This window comes from Capsicum annuum, chromosome 12 (assembly GCF_002878395.1).
Source record: "Capsicum annuum cultivar UCD-10X-F1 chromosome 12, UCD10Xv1.1, whole genome shotgun sequence".
NCBI lineage: Eukaryota > Viridiplantae > Streptophyta > Magnoliopsida > Solanales > Solanaceae > Capsicum > Capsicum annuum.
Genome location: NC_061122.1, coordinates 3,118,426 through 3,135,524, shown reverse-complemented (window position 1 = coordinate 3,135,524; position 17,099 = coordinate 3,118,426). Strand labels below are relative to the sequence as shown.

Sequence of the window (17,099 nt, the reverse complement as noted above, 5' to 3'; positions counted from 1 at the left end):
CTATTTGTATACCAACAAAGTTAAAAGTCATATTTATAATGTGTTTTTTTTATTAGGTGGCACCATATGAATGGATTAGTAATCCACGTCAGAGCAAGTGAGGGATTTTGACCTGACACTGTAAACAGAGGCAGATCTAGAATTTCAACTAAGGGAGTTTCATATTCAAAGAAAACTTAGGATTTTAACTAAGGAAATTCCATATTCAAAGAAAACTTAGTCGAAGGGGGTTCAACACTTACTATAACCACATAATAAATAATTTTAATTATGTATAAATTGTATATTTTTCCGTCGAAAGGAATTTAGCCGAACCCTCGAAGTAAAGAATTATTTATATTAACGGTGTATATATCATAATCAGATTCATTTTTTTTTTGCTGATGAGGATGAGGGGACCGTTGCATATAAATTGATGGGCCCAAAAGAAGTAGAAAATAGGTATTAACATGAATGAAATTTAAGTGGCAATAGGGTTAGCCACGAAGATGTACTTTTAATCAAAACTTCCTACCTCTTTCAAACTACAAAAAGGAAGAAAAAAATTGACAATTCATCTCCATTCAGTATACGGTATTCTTATTGGAGTTTCGACTAATCTGTATCGCGCGTTGTAGGGCTCATTAAGATGACAACGCTTCCAACAGAACTTTCTTCATACCTAAGGTCGAACCCTCGACCTTTGAAGGGTGGAACAACCTCATCCACTGCAATACAACTCATGTTGGTTCTCTCTTATCTGTTAAAAGATTACACTTGATCACTTGTTTGGATTTCATGTGCTATTTTGGCCCTTCACTTAGATACCTATGGATAACAAACACTCTCTTATATAGTCCCCCTAAATATCTTCCCCTCCTTATGCATGCACTTTTTCTACTATCTTTATTATTTTCTCTCTCCATTTGCCTCTACTTCTTGATTGAATATTCAATAGTTTTGTCCATTTCATTCAAAAGATAGACTACGTACATAACCTAAAATGTATCAAAACCAACATCACCCTTTTCCTTGTTTGTGTTGCCACCCTCATACTTACATTAGAATGGTACGATGCCTTTCTCATACTCTCTCTTTAGTATTGTTCTTTTTTCTTTTTTTTTTTTGGTTAGAACTTCAATTTGATAGGTTCAACTTTTAAGATTTTTCAATATTAACTATTATACTTTTGAGATTATAGATTTATATTTTGTCCCGCATACACGATCGTGCTCATTTTGTTAATAATAAGAAAAATACCCTATTTCACCCTTTTAACTATACCAAAAATGGCTGAGACATCTCAACTTAATGGGGTCCTATTGCTCCCGAACTATTAAAAGTGTAATTTTGACACCCTTAATACCTACATGGCACACACATGTGCTTACATGGAACCTTCAGTGTGCTATGTCACGTAGTGCCTTATAGACAAACTTACATTTTTAATTCAGAGGCAGATCTAGAATTTAAAGGTTGTGGGTTCCTAATTTATAATTTTTACCACTAGACCAAATAACACACTTTGTTTGTGAGTTTCCAACTTATAATTCTTATATATTTACTAGTTTTTTCAATATAAATTCAAGAACCGTACGAAAGTTATTGGTTCCCAGAAACCCGCAACTTATACTCTACATCCGTCTCTGTTTTAATTAGTTCAGAGGGTAATAGAACTCCCTTTAAATTGAGGTGATTCTCAGCCATTTTGGATATCGTTCAAGGGTAAAATAGAACATTATCTCTAATAATAATGTTACATTATGGCAGGTACAAAATATGATAGAGAGGTGTTTGGTGCTTGGGATGGATAGAGATGAATGTGCTAAGACACTAGCTATACATGCCAGAATTCGTCCACTCATAACACTAACAGGTCATTAATTATTAATCATTTTTATCATTTTAAGCAGTGGCGGAGTCAGAATTTTCACTAAGAGAATTCATAAGTGAATATAAAAACTAATCGAAAGGGATTCAATATTTAATACATATACATAAAAAATAATTTTTATCATGTATATATAACATAATTTTCCGTCAAAGAGAGTTCGGATAACCCCTAACTGAAGTGTAGATCTGCCACTGATTCGAATCAATTTTGGATGATAAACTCTTGAGCTCAGAAATTCTTTTATAACTTAAACTTAAGTGATACAGTAAAAGTTTTTTCTAGTCTTTCATTGACTAATATTTATGTATCGAATTCTTTATTTGTACATCTGTCTCTTCTGGAAGTCTGATTATCCTTGTCTTTGTTTATATCTCAGCTTGGAACAAATTAAGTTTACTAGATTTTTAATTGACATAATATATAAATATGACTCTAAACTTGATACTAAATTATAATATTGACTTTAAACTTTGACAGTGTATAAGTAGGCTCTTTAACTATACAAATCCTGAACAAATAAACACTCCAATCCTATGTGACAAAATGTGTTTATACACTCAAAACCACGTGCGTCGGAGTTAGAATTGAAGGGGTTTTTTGTTCAGTTTTTATATAGTTAAAGGGCGCACTAGCAAAGTTAAAGGTCATAGTTATAATGTATTTTTTTATTAGGTGGCAGCATCTGAGTGGATAACTAATCCATGTAGGTGCAGGTGAGGTACACGCGTTTAAGTTGTTAAATCAGAGTGTTTATTTGTTCAGGTTTTGTATAGTTAAATAGCCTTCTTGTTCACTGTCAAAAATTAAGGTCAATGCTATAATTTGATGTCAAGTTTAGAGTCATGTTTATATATTTGCGCTTTTAATTTCTTGTTGAAAGAGAACAACATATATACTTGTATTATATATATTTCTTTTATTGATCTTTGACTATATATGATTGACGTTTGCAGTGTGGAGAGAGCTTATGAAGGAGAACAAGGACTTCTTTCAAGCTTATTTCACCAACATACCCTCCTCAAGTAATTTATGAGTCAACTGAGATTGATTTTTACATTAACTAATAATGAAATACTTAAACTATATATTAGTAATTATGTTAACATTTTTGTTAGGCTTTCAAAGAGAACCAAGATTTGGGAGATGGAAACAATATTGACTGCATTGGAGGGGAGACCCAATGTCTGATATTCACATTGAATTCAGACCATATCTAGACATGTTTCTGCGCCCAATCTGAGGGCGGCACTCCCAACAGGAGGCGGCCACCTATAGAAGAGTGATTTGAACTTTTTGACCTTCATTAAAAGGCTCCTGTTTGGACAAAATCGTCTTTTCACCTTTTCTTAAATTATTATTTAAGTTTTTTTTTTAATAATATTGACTCCTAAAATATAATGAACTTGAAAAAATTTTAGTCAATTAAAAACTTCTATGATTATCAATTTAAATTTGACTATTTTTGACAAACTATAAACAACAATAGGAGTACGTTAGTTTTCCCGCTCAAGACCAAGATAGAAATATAAGTTGCTTGCAAAGAAAAATTGCATTCTATATAGGTGTACACTCTAATGAGTTCAAACATTACACTAAATAGGATATTTATTTAAATAATAAATATGAATATAATAATTTAATTTAATAACTTTTGAGTATGTAAAGATGGAGAATTTATTTATTAAACCTAATCTTTACCAAAAATATTTTTAATAAGACATTCATCTATCATCTATAAATTTCAACAAAACAATACAATGATAGAGATATCAAAATAATACAATTAAATCTCATATACGTAGGTTATAATGTATAATAACGTGGAGGAATGTATATAAACATGTATAATTCGGGAGAGAGAAAAATTAAATAACAAATATAGAAGAGAAGGTAAGTGAGAAACTTATGGAATGGAATGATAAAATGCTCAATTTGTTGAGCATGCTGTTAAGCAGCTTAGAGAGAAGAATTGCAGATTGAGAGAATTAGAAGAAGATATTTTCTTATTATGTTCAATTGATTAGTACATTGCTTTATTTATACTAGTGCACCTATACAAGCTTAACATGTATTGCACCTCACCAGATAACTACTCTTATTCAACTAAGTGACAGCTAAGCAATGTAAGTAGGTGCTGTTAACTAACTGTGTAGGTTTAACTTCTACTAACTGCTGCATTTATTCTGATACTCCCCCTCAAGATGGAGTCTGTGTATACATTCAATACTTCCTGAGCAAGTCTGCAAGCTGCTCCTTAGTGCCAATATGTTCTGTACTGATCAAACCACTTTTGATTTTTTTTTCCTAACAAAATGACAATCTATCTCAATGTGCTTAGTCCTCTCATGAAAGATGGGATTAGCACTAATTTGGATTGTTGCCTTGCTGTCACAATGCATCCTGACAGGTGTTTCAATGTTCATATTCAACTCTTTCAAGAGCCCTGTAAGCCATATTACTTCAGACACAACAACTGTCATACTTCTATATTCAGCTTCAGCTGAACTTCTACTTACAGTGTGTTGCTTTTTTTACTTCCATGATAGGAGTGATCTCCCTAGTTTCACCATATATCCAGTCACTGATCTTCTGCTGTTAGGGCATTCTGCCCAGTCAGAGTCACAGAATGCTTGAAGTTGTGTACTAGGAATCCCACTTAGTAATATTCCTTGTCCTGGACAACCTTTGATATACCTCACTAATCTCATGGCTGCCTCCTAATGTGATACCTTTGGCTTCTGCATAAATTGTGACAGTAATTGTACAACAAAGTTTATGTCAGGTCTTGTAGTGGTTAAGTATAGCAATCTCTCAATTAGTCTCTGATATGCAGTGATGTCTCTAAATATTGAGTCACCTGTGTTGCCAGTGCACTCATCAAATTCAACTGTAGTCAGCTTGATGTTAGCCTAGAGGTGTAGCAACTAGCTTGGCACCACTCAAGCCAGTCTCCGCATTAAGCTCTAATGCAAGCTTTCTTTGAGTTAGTAAAATTCCTGTCTTGGACCTCAGCACCTCAATCCCAAGGAAATACTTGAGATCACAAGGATCTTTCATATTGAAACTGTTGTGTAGTGCAACCTTAACCTCCTGAATCAATGTGTTGTTGTTTCCTGTATAAGTAGGTCATCTACATAAATTAATACCACAACTATCTTATTTCCCTTTCTCTTAATGAACAAAGAGTGGTCATAGGCACTTTGTACATAATTTGTTTCTATTAGAGCTTCAGTAAGTTTAAGATTCGATTGCCTAGATGCTTGTTTGAGTCCATACAAAGATTTAAGCAGTTTACATACTTTATTCTCCCCCTGTCTCTGGAAACCCTAAGGCACCTCCATGTAAACATCCTCAGTAAGATCACCTTGGAGAAATGCATTGTGAATATCCATTTGAAATAATGGCCAGTTATGAGATGCAGCAATGCTGATGACAGTTCTCACAGTTACCATTTTGGAAACAGGTGAGAAAGTCTTATGATAATTCAGTCCTTCTTGTTGGTTGTAGCCTTTGGCTACCAACCTAGCCTTATATCTTTCAACTTCACCATTTGATTTATGTTTTACCTTATACACCCACTTGGAACCAATAGCTCTTTTACCAATAGGTAAATCAACCAGTATCTATGTCTTATTCTGTTCCAAGGCTTGAACTTCATCTTTCATGGCTTCAATCCAGTGAGGACAAGTAGAAGCTTCCTTGAATAAAGAAGGTTCTACTTGTGCAGAGAATGCTGCAACATAGGAGTTGTAAGAGTCACTCATACCAGCATAAGTGATGTAATCATCAATGGGGTAGAAGCAAGCAACATTAGTTCTTTTAGACAGAACATAATCCTTGTGCCACAAAGGTGGTTTAGCTGATCTAGCAGTTCTTCTAACATCTGCAGACTCCCCCACCTGTATATTTGGACTAGGAACAATAACAGGTTCTTCATCATGGATATCTGCAGGCTGGTCAATGACATAATCTGCAATAACTTCAGTGGGTTCCTGTTGAACAGGTAGGTCATTAAGAACTGAGTCAGTAACACCAATAGGTAGAGCATAAGTATCACCAGCAGCTATCAACATCTCAGGCTGGTCTAGGACTGGGAAAAGCAAGTCTGGAGAGTCTGTTGAGCCATGTTTGAAGGGGAAAATATACTCCATAAAAGTAACATCTCTACTAATGAAAATAAGGTGATTTTCAAGGTCTAGAAACCTATAGCCCTTTTGAGTCTCTGAATACCCCATCAATACTGTTTTCCTTGCTCTTGGAGCAAATTTATCCACCCTAGGCAACACAGATGCAAAGCATAAACAACCAAAAATCCTTAGGTGACTGAGATCAGGTTCTTGCCTGTATAAAACTTCATGTGGTGATCTTCCATTTAACATTGCACTAGGCATCTTATTAATTAAGTAAGTGGTTGTTTTAACATAATGATCCCAGTACTTTATAGGCATCCCACACTGAAATCTTAGTGCTTTAGCAGTGTTCATGATGTGCCTGTGCTTTCTCTCGACCACCCCATTTTGTTGGGGAGTATAAGCACAGGAACTTTAATGAACAATACCAAGAGAAGAAAATAAAGTATTACAATTCACATTGAAGAACTCCGTACTATTATCTGTTCTTATAACCTGCACTTTGACATCAAACTGTGTATGTACCATGGTCAAGAAATCCTTTAAAACTCTATATACTTCAGTTTTACATTGAATTAGACATATCCAAGTAAATTTGTTGTAATCATCAACAACTGTGAAAAAGTATTGCTTTCTATCATATGTAGGTGTTTTGTATGGCCCCCAAACATCTACATGAATAAGCTGGAAGCAATATGTGGACTTACTTTGACTATCAGGAAACACTAATCTACTTTGCTTAGCTACAAGTTAAGTTTGACAAGAATTAAGTTGCCTACTATCAATGTGACCTCTGAGTGCTGAAATATGTTGCATAGGTTGATAAGAAGGGTGACCCAGTCTATCATGCCACAAGTCAGTTTGATTGTGTTCCTTTATTGTTAAGCTAACAACTGCATTTATTTCATTCTTCAGTAAGTACAAACCATTGTGTTCTCTACCAGTCCCAATCACCTTGCCACTGTAAAGACCCTACAAGATATAAAAATTAGGGAAGAAATTGACACTGCAAGATAAGTCCTTAGTCAGCCTTGCTACTGAAAGTCTATTGAACTTGAAGTCAGGGACATGTAGGACATTTTTCACTGCAAATTTTCCCAGAATAACAGTTTCTCCAGAATGTTTAACCATTGACTTCTTTCTTGTGGGCATCTGTACTGTTTCTGTGATTTCTAGTTCCTTTATATGAGTTAAAAAGTCTTTACATGGGGTAATATGGTGAGCAGCTCCTGCGTCAATAATCCAATTTTATATACCACAGTCATTGTTCAAAGAAACATTACCTGCTAGATTAGCTTTGAAGTCATTTGCATTTTTATTATGCTTCAAAGTATGAACCTGCTCAATATCATTAATAGTGAGCTCATGTAGTTCCTGTTCTCCTTTATTTGTTGTTGTTGCATTATTTGCATAAGACCTGAAGCTTGAAGGTCCAACATGGTTGTAATTTCCTGTTCTAGAGTTATTGACTCCATTAGGATAAGCTGGTATGTGTGGTGATCTAGACATGGGAAATTTCTTCTTGCTTCTAAAATCAGGTGGAAAACCCACTAGTCTATAACAGTCAGCTGTTACATGGTTTCTGTATCCACAAATCTCACAAGCTTCCCCTGATTGTGGCTTCTTTTCATCTTTGAAAGTATTACCCTTACCTGCTAACATGGTAAAGGGTTCCTTGGTAGATCTCACTACACCTAACAATCTCTGACTTTCCTCTTGAACTACAATCGAATAAGCTTGATTAACACTAGGTGTTTTTAGTTTTAGATGAATATCACTGCGCACATGACTAAATGTCTCATTCAATCCCATTAGAAATATTAATAACCTTTGTTGCTGCAAATGTTCAATATAAGGCTTATCTTCAGCACAATTGCACCCGGGAGAAGGAACTAACACATCTAATTCATCCCACAGATCACACAATTTCAAATAGTACTCAATAACAGAATCAGTACCTTGTCTAATCCCAACAACTTCATTCCATAACTGGTAGACGCGAGTGAGATTAGATTTCTCAAAACGCTCCTTGAAGTCCTCCCAGACACGTCGAGCATTTAAAGCATATACGATAGAAGTAAACAAATTTGGTGCAACAGTGCTGCTTATCCGTGACAAAACAACAGCATTACATCTTTTCCATTGAGCAAGTAGTTCACCTTTGTACGAACTCTTCACACAGGTGCCATTAACAAAACCTAATTTGTTTTTTACCAATAACGCCTGCCTCATTGACCTGCTCCATAACCCATAGTTTTCCGATCCGGTGAGCTTAACTGCAATCAAAGCAAGACCAGGTGTATCCGTAGATTACAAGTACAATGGATGATTGTGCTCTTAGGTAGCAACTGTCAGATCTGCCATTGATGAATCCTCGAATTGAGAAAGAAAAAATTAACTACGCGGAAGACTAACTCGTCACAGAGATCTCTGCTTTGATACCATGAGAAACTTATGGAATGGAATGATAAAATGCTCAATCTGTTGAGCTCATGCTGCTAAGCAGCTTAGAGAGAAGAATTGCAGATTGAGAGAATTAGAAGAAGATATTTTCTTATTATGTTCAATTGATCAGTACATTGCTTTATTTATACTAGTGCACCTATACAAGCTTCACACGTATTGCACCTCACCAGATAACTACTCTTATCCATCTAAGTGACAGCTAAGCAATGTAAGTGGGTGCTATTAACAAACTGTGTAGGTTTAACTTCCACTAACTGTTGCACTTATTCTGATAGTAAGTAACAAGCAAACATCTGCAATTTATGTTGTTTACCAAATGTAAATCCATAGTTGACCCAACTGCTTTATTTATCATCCATATTTTGATTCTTTAATTTTCTTTGATGTACAAACTTTTAGAAGTTGAAGTTCCGGTGAAAAATAGTTTGTACACTATTTCTATTATAGTACAATTGATTTTGGGAATCACCAAAGTTGATTTGCTCATTGCATCTACCTACCCACCCTCCTTAAACTACCCTACCCCAAAGCCATGGAAAAAAATTGATAAAATGGCATCCTGATGCACTAAAGTGTCCGTTATATGCAGTTACTGGCTTTCTTTCAATATAGGAAAAATGATATTCATATCATATACCAATTGATGTAAGATATATATTTCAATTTACAAACACATGGAGAGAGATGGTGACGAAAATCATACTGTGGACTGGAGAGCTAAACATTTGTGACCCATCTATGCTGATAGTACACATTTCTCTTCTCTCTCCCTCATCGTCATATTGTGAACTACGTTGCTCAGACTCTCCTAAAATGCACATTTTTGGAGGATTGTAACACCCGGAACATTCGGGCCAGAATTTGAACTCGTATGCGTATAGGCCCAAATCTAGATGATTCTAGTTGAATATAAGGGTTAAGATTAATTATGTGGCGTGGTTAGTGCTTTAATTTGAATATGAATTATGGTCATACGAAACCAACACAAAGTTTAGTTACAACTAATTGATTTATTCATGAGTTCTCTTCACTTGTGTACCCATTTTAAGACTTTTCAAGAACTTAATTCTATAATGATGAAAGATGATATGAAGTCATAGATGAACTTGCAAGTGCTTTGGAATTGTTTTCAAAAATCTTTTATGAATCATGGTCTCTTCTAATGATACCAAGAACCTTCATAGTGATGCTTAAATGATGAACAGAATGACTTGCAAGTCATGATATGACGATATCATTATGATATGAATTTTTATGTTTAGTGGATGGTTGATGAAATAAAGACGAAATGTTTATTTTTAAAAGATGATTTATGATATGAATATGCTACAATATTGGCTTAAAAAGAATTAGATGGCTGATTGAGAAGGTATGAGTTTAAAAGGCTCACTATCCGAAACCTATATTTTGCCACCGTAAGGGTGGTTCGCTCCTTAATTGAACAATCCTATGTGGCATCTCTATGAGGATGATTTATATAGGCCTTTATGATGTATATCCCAATCCATGAGGCAACATTGATTGGGGCCTTGCTGGTCGGGTGCTTATCGGATCCACATAGCTCGTGGTGTATATGTGTATATATAATGTCAATGATATCATCTAGTTCAAAAGTAATACTCCCTCCGTCCCACTTTATGTATCATCATTTCCTTTTTGGTTCGTCCCAAAAAGAATGTCATCTTTCCTTATTTGGTAACTGTTTAAAAACACAATTTCACTTGTACCCTTATTAGTTCCACTTAATTAAAAAAAAGTTAATAACACATTTTTTGATAAAGGGCAATTTGATAAACATTACCAAGTGTTCCCTTGTTTCTTAAACTTCGTGTCCGATCAAATGACGACACATAAAATGAGACGGAGGAAGTATTAAAGAACATTTATGAGTCTTTTCAGTTGATGATTTACGTCCATAATATCCCATGTTTCCTCGTCCAATTTATGGTTTCAATTTTATGTTTTTTTTGGTAAGAGTTTCAATTTTACTTTACGTTATGCTTAAAGCAATATGGGCCAATTTTACTTTATGTTATGCTTAAATTTATGGTTTCAATTTATGTCCTTCTCAATTTTACATATCAATACATTTTTAGAGCGGTCAATATGGGTCAGGCCGGTTGGGCCGATCCGATTCGGCCTATAATTTGATGGAGTTGGATTTCAGTTTTTGTAGCTCATTTAAGAACAGAGCTTTTTAGCCCGACCCGGATAAGCCCGTGGCCCGTGGAGATTGAGTAATGTGGGTTGGGTTAGCCCGTAGGCCGACCCATAAGTCAAATACATGCAACTAATTAGATTGCTTATAAGTATTTTTATTTGGGTCGAAGGATATCATATCAAAAGTTATTTAATTTCGCTATTAGAAGTATTTTTAAGGGTGTTGGAGATTTAATTAACAAGTATTAACACTATGTAATATTATTTGATAATATTTATGTTTATTAACACTCTAAAATTAAATTATAAAATATTAATTTTTAAAAAGTGGGCTGACCCGTGAGGCCCGCAGCCCAGAGAATAATGGTGTGGGCTTGGTGTTTTTTGGCCCATCATTTTGATGGGCCGACTCAAACTCAAAGCCCATGTGGGCTAATCCTGATGGGTTGGACCGACCCATATTAACAGCTCTAATTTCAGGTCTTGGACGCTGCATCGTTTTATTGAGCAGAACATTATACAGTAATGACTCATTTCCTTGTCATCTCATTTACCTTAAACTTGATCCACTTACTATATATCTAAGCAGACATTTAATTAATTAAAATAATATAATTTAGTTTGTTACAATGACTCATTTAATTAATTAAGCAGACATTTAATCAGTTGCCTTACTTTTCAACAATTAATTACAATAATGTAATTTAGTTTGTTACTTTGCTTATTGGCCAACAAGTGTCTTAAATAGTTCATAAACCTCTCAAACCACCAATGACTTTGATATATAATTAAATAAAAATATTCATCTCAAAGTGGAACTCTGAAAACTTTACGGTCAACTTTTTAAGTGCTTGTTTGGTAGTTGTATAACATATGATAATAATTTATACAATAAAATTACATCTGATAAGCACACCAAGATTTCTACTGGTCTATTTTTCAAAAAAATATAAACCAATCATGTGGCTTTTAAGATTTTTCTTTTCTTTTTTAAAAAATAATTATTAGGGGTCAACTATGAAAATGGGCAACTCAAAAGAGACAAATATAGGAAATGAATTGGCCAAAAAGACAAAGAAAAAAGGGTGCCAATGAAATTAAGAAAAATAATAATTTAAAGATAACTTTTGAATAAATAAATATGGATAATTTAGACATAATATGACAAAGATAACTACAGTAACATAAATATTAAAAGTAATATTAACCAAAGAAACAAAAGAAATATATGAACCACAATTACTCAATTGTATAAAACTTTATATTAAAAAGCTTGTGCCTTTTTTAGGTCTTGCATGAAAGGTTCATGCAAAAGGAGGTACATAATAAATAAAGGAAGTTTCATGACCACGAGATTCTAAGTCTAAATATTACATAAATTGAGTTTGTATATATCTCGATTATTCTATCGAGTATATCAGATAATTATATTCATCAAAGAGTATTCGGACAAATTAAAAGAAATAATCACTACTTAATGTTTTGATGAGATAATCTGAACTTAAACTCTTACACTTCTTCTTCATTTTATTGATTACTAGGTCATATGCACTTTCTATGCTTGCAATTCACCAATAATTATTTAGAGAGTTCTTGATAAGTTTATAAGTATCTACGCGTTTAATAAACAAAAAAGTTTTCATAAGTCAATAAATCTCCTAAGTTCATTATATATCTATCTTTTTCATGTAACAATAAGGGAAAAAGGTTCGAATAATATCTAAACCTTGGTAAATTTTGCTGTAACATGTCTTAACTTTGCGGGGGTCCTATGACCCCCAGAATATTTATTACCGTATTTCTATGGTATATATTTGTCCAGCTGGATCACTGTGTGAATACACGTGTACTAGCCCGTAAAGGTTTGAAGTGGTCCAGCTGGACAAATATATACCACAGAAATACGATAATAAATAGTCCGGGGGGGGGGGGGGGGCAGTCATAGGACCTCCACAAAGTTGAGGCGTGTTACAGTAAATTTCACCAAAGTTTAAATATATTTCTGACTCTTTTCCCTAACAATAATGTTGAATTTATATTAATTTCTTCTAAATAACCTTAAAAATTTCAAATAACAAGCTTATTATGTGATAAGTGTTGGATTAAAATAGCAAATCATGTTGGTCATGTTAGGTCATGAACAATTTAAATTAACAGCTAGCATAATCTATATATGGTTATTAAACACTCTAATTAAATTGTTAAGTGGGTTTAACCCTGTCAACATAAAAGACCATTAAGTGGAGGTTTAATTTGTTAATTAGGCCATTAAGTGGAGGTTTTCATATCACCACCATATAAACCTAAAAAAAAAAAGAAAAATTTGAATTTGATGGCTTTTAAAAGTATTAGTAACAGTTAGTGGTTTATGCCTCCTTAGATTTCCATTAGCATAGCCCATTTGTGGTTTGAGTTTTTAGTTTTATTTTAAAAATAATAAATTAGGAAAAATAATGTAAACATACACCTTAAATTATTATATTTACACAAATTTCTACCCTTACAAAATAGTTACAATAATTTAAACTAATTATGTATCTTCGTTGGATGTATTGGGAGCTCATTATGCATCTGGATAGACCCAAAATCGAAAAAAATGTATTGGGAGATAATTACGTATCTTTACAAAGGAAAAAATGTATCTTCGTTGGATATATTATGTATCTCGACAAATCCAAAATAAAAAAAAATGTATCAAGATTTAATTATGTCTTTTACAAAAGAAAAAAATATATCTTCATTCCATATTTAGTATGTCGGAGACAAATTTAACTAATAATGAAGAGATCTTATTCATTCCATCAAAATCCTTGGGCTTTTTTTTTCTTTTTTGTCTTTTGTCAATTTATTATAAAGTAAGACAAACATAGAGGATAATTAGTTTTATAAATTGTATTCATTATATAAAAAAAAAAAAAATATATTAACAGATAGTGGTTTATGCCTTCATATATTCCCATTAGATAATTTATATGTGACTCACCATTTCCAACTTTAATTTGCTCTAAAAAGTTTAGACCATTTTCTTTATTTAATTTATTTAATATAAATATTTGGAAGTAATGGGATACATCAAATACCTTATTAGAAGTGGAGTGAAAATAACCTTTGGGATTAGAATAACTCTTGCACACATTTTAAGTTGATATACTATATGGCATATAGAGATGGGCATGGTATGGTATATACCGAATATCATATCGAAATTGAAAATTTTTATATTGTGGTATGAATGTTATTGTATTTGATATGGTGTTTGGTAGGAATTTTAAATTATTTTGGTATTTAGTACGGTATTTGGTATTTATTACATAAATACCGAAATACCATATACCGCACCGAAGTTTTTTAATAGTATATAAAATCCATATTATATATAATTTTAATATTATTAAATATATTTATATATCATCCATTAGCCAAAGAAAAGACACTAATTATGATATGTTGTTGCAAATTTTTTTCACAAAGGTAAGAGGCCTGAATCCTGATACAGAACTTTGTTCATAAGCAAGTGAAAGAACACATTTCAGTATTATAACGCATTCAAATCTGTGTAATCGCATTTTGATGAACTTACATGTATTGTCTGATTTTGCTTGGGCTATATGAAATACAAGTAAATGATTGAAACTGTTGCATCATAATCTGATATGATTGAGACGTTTTTAAAGTTCAAAATTATAGTTATTTTTATATGAATATTTGTAAGTTAAAATAAAATAAAGTATGGTTATCGAATTACCATACCGTAAAATACGAAATCGAAATTAAAAATACCGAATCATACCAAACTAATTTGGTATGTTAATGATATTGTTCTTTTAGATACCAAAAATTAAAGTTATCGTATCAAAATTTAAAATACCGTACCGTATCATATCCACCCTTAATAACATATGCTAATACCCGCCTGATATAACAACTGTCACTACATTTAAATTGTGGCTACATTTTGTAATTGCACAAAATAGTCTAGCAAATACGATAAAGTTAAAATTTTATATTTTTGTATGTTCAATATTAACAATATTAAATTCATTACAAGATAAGTGCACTTAGTTTTCCAGCTAACTGTTTGAATGGGAATTGGTTAAAGATGAAATATTTCAATGTTTGATTACATTTCAAAGGATAGAAAATTGAAGGGTCGTAGTTGGTATAATGTGATTGATGATGTAAAATTATTTTGATCAAGTATTACAATAAAGTTACTATACAGTTATATGTAACGAAAAAGTCACTCAATTTTATCTACGTATCATACCGTAAGATAGGACTTACAAATATCAAACTATCTTTTATACTAGCTAGTCGCTGTAACATCTTCATGTATGTAATTATAATTAGTTCGGCGTCCGACTAAATACAGATTCAAGTTAGAAAATCTCACACTAGAGATGAATCACGCTCCAACAATGATGGCCTGATGGTCAAGCTAAGGCTCGAATCGAGACCTCTAATTAACGATGAAGAAATATGTATTCATCACTTCATAAAATCTTTTTGGTTGTTGTAATATAGTGACTTTATGTGAATACTTGGTGATCACTTTAATTTACTTATAGCCAAATAAGATAAATAATAGTATGGTTGTATTATTACAGAATTCGTGCTAAGTTTCGTTGCTCGGACTCTTCAAAATCTAGCCACATTCATATCAAATTCTTTAAAAGTGCATTATTTTTAAAGAAATCCAACACGTATCTAATGAAATTTTTGAAGAGTCCGAACAACTTAGATTTATGGTAATAACACTTATCAAATATTCAATGATTATACAAGTAGATCAAATGGGAAACATGAATAGTGCAATTTGGTGTGATATTCCAACCAACTCCAACTAGCATATATCTCGATTGATTTTGCAGCTACATGCTAACTTACATATAGGGTGGACATGGTATCGTATATATCGAACTATGATATAAAATTAAAATTTTTAATAACGTGATTTTGATATATTATGGTATAAGGTATGTATTTTAATTTTTTTTGGTGTTTATAATATATAAATGACATATCAAAATATCTAATATCAAACATAAATAACTTATATATATTATTAAAATATAAATAAATATACAACTTAGTATTAGAATAAAACTAAATGTTTAGAGACGTTGAAACTTTGGGTTTATCTTGATTGAAAATGTCTTTTTTATGTAGTTGATTAACGAAAGTTTTGTACTTTCTTCTGGATATATTTTCTTACACGTGTAAACTGTAAATGCGTTAGTAAGATACAATTGAAACGTGTTTCTGAAAATTCGAAGTCATAATACTCTATTATATGATCGAGTATATATTTTCGAAATTGAACAAACTATGACTTTCGATTACCATTCTACAAAATACTGAAATCAAACTTTAAAATACTGAATCATACCGAATTAACATCGTATGATTATTATATAATATTTTTAAAATCTAAAGACTAAAATCACCGTATCGAAATTTTAAATACCATACCATACCGTAAATATATATACCTCAACTTACATGTGTTAAGACTAATTACACAATGCTGCTATCTCCAATTTGAAGAAAGTAAAATAACAATTTGAATTTTTCAAAAATCAACTTGGCAATTATTTATTATTTTATTAGAATCTAAAGTATGGTTGTAGTAATTCAATTTGAACCTGTCAAACATATTTATCTTGATATTGCGTGCATGCATGCGTGTATCCATATATAATATTCTCTCCTGACATTATTTTCTTATTAGTCCGTATTAAAAAAATATTTATTTTTGAAATTTAAAAAATAATTACTTTAGACTTTCATTTAACACTTAATAACAAACATTTTATAGTCTTATAATCGTATATATGAATATATATAAATACTATAATAAATTAAAACGTTAAGTTTCAAAAATATTCTTTACTAGCTAGATAGCAATTAAACTTACATGCAAAGTTACTCAAGCCGCCAAGCCAATTCATTTGTACGTTATTTTATAATCTCTTTTAATAATTAAATTCAAACACTTATAATATTTATATCATTATTTTAATTAGACCACAGATATATTATACACTTGTAATATTAAAATACAAGTGTATGATTTGTGGGCGCATATATTCATGTGATAGCACAATTTCCCTATAGGGCGGATCTAGTCTTTGTTTCGACACAGATTCAATCAAATTCAGTAACTTTATTTCAAGTTATGTATTGTCTGATAGATTCTATTTTATACTTACATAATATTAATTTAAAATTCATAAATTTTAAATTTTGATATCACCTCTGATTGTTTTTTCTGTATTTCAGCTTAAATTATTTAAACATAAACTAAATTCATGACATACGTACACAATATTAGTTTAAAATTCCTATATTCATGAATTCTATTTAATACGTATACAATATTAGTTTAAAATTCCTATATTCATGAATTCTATTTAATATGTATACAATATTAGTTTAAAATTCATAAATTTCAAATTTCGATATGGCCT

At 32.0% G+C, this 17,099-nt stretch overlaps 2 protein-coding genes across 3 annotated transcripts; one reads left to right on the top strand and one right to left on the bottom strand.

Moving 5' to 3' along the window:
- Positions 1 to 852: 852 nt before the first annotated feature.
- LOC107849863 lies at positions 853 to 3,251 on the top strand. The gene is made up of 4 exons (XM_016694405.2): positions 853 to 1,048; positions 1,750 to 1,855; positions 2,827 to 2,895; positions 2,989 to 3,251. The coding sequence occupies exons 1-4, from the start codon at positions 983 to 985 to the stop codon at positions 3,030 to 3,032; spliced, it is 285 nt and encodes a 94-aa protein (XP_016549891.1). The 5' UTR covers positions 853 to 982; the 3' UTR covers positions 3,033 to 3,251.
- Positions 3,252 to 3,849: 598 nt separating this feature from the next.
- LOC124889262 lies at positions 3,850 to 8,558 on the bottom strand. 2 transcript variants are annotated; one of them, XM_047400563.1, is made up of 2 exons: positions 7,287 to 8,558; positions 3,850 to 5,865 (listed from the first exon to the last, which is right to left on the bottom strand). In XM_047400563.1, the coding sequence occupies exons 1-2, from the start codon at positions 8,233 to 8,235 to the stop codon at positions 5,855 to 5,857; spliced, it is 960 nt and encodes a 319-aa protein (XP_047256519.1). In that variant the 5' UTR covers positions 8,236 to 8,558; the 3' UTR covers positions 3,850 to 5,854. The 2 variants fall into 2 exon arrangements, with proteins under 2 accessions (XP_047256519.1, XP_047256518.1); XM_047400562.1 differs by having other exon boundaries at positions 5,009 to 6,975.
- Positions 8,559 to 17,099: the final 8,541 nt, after the last annotated feature.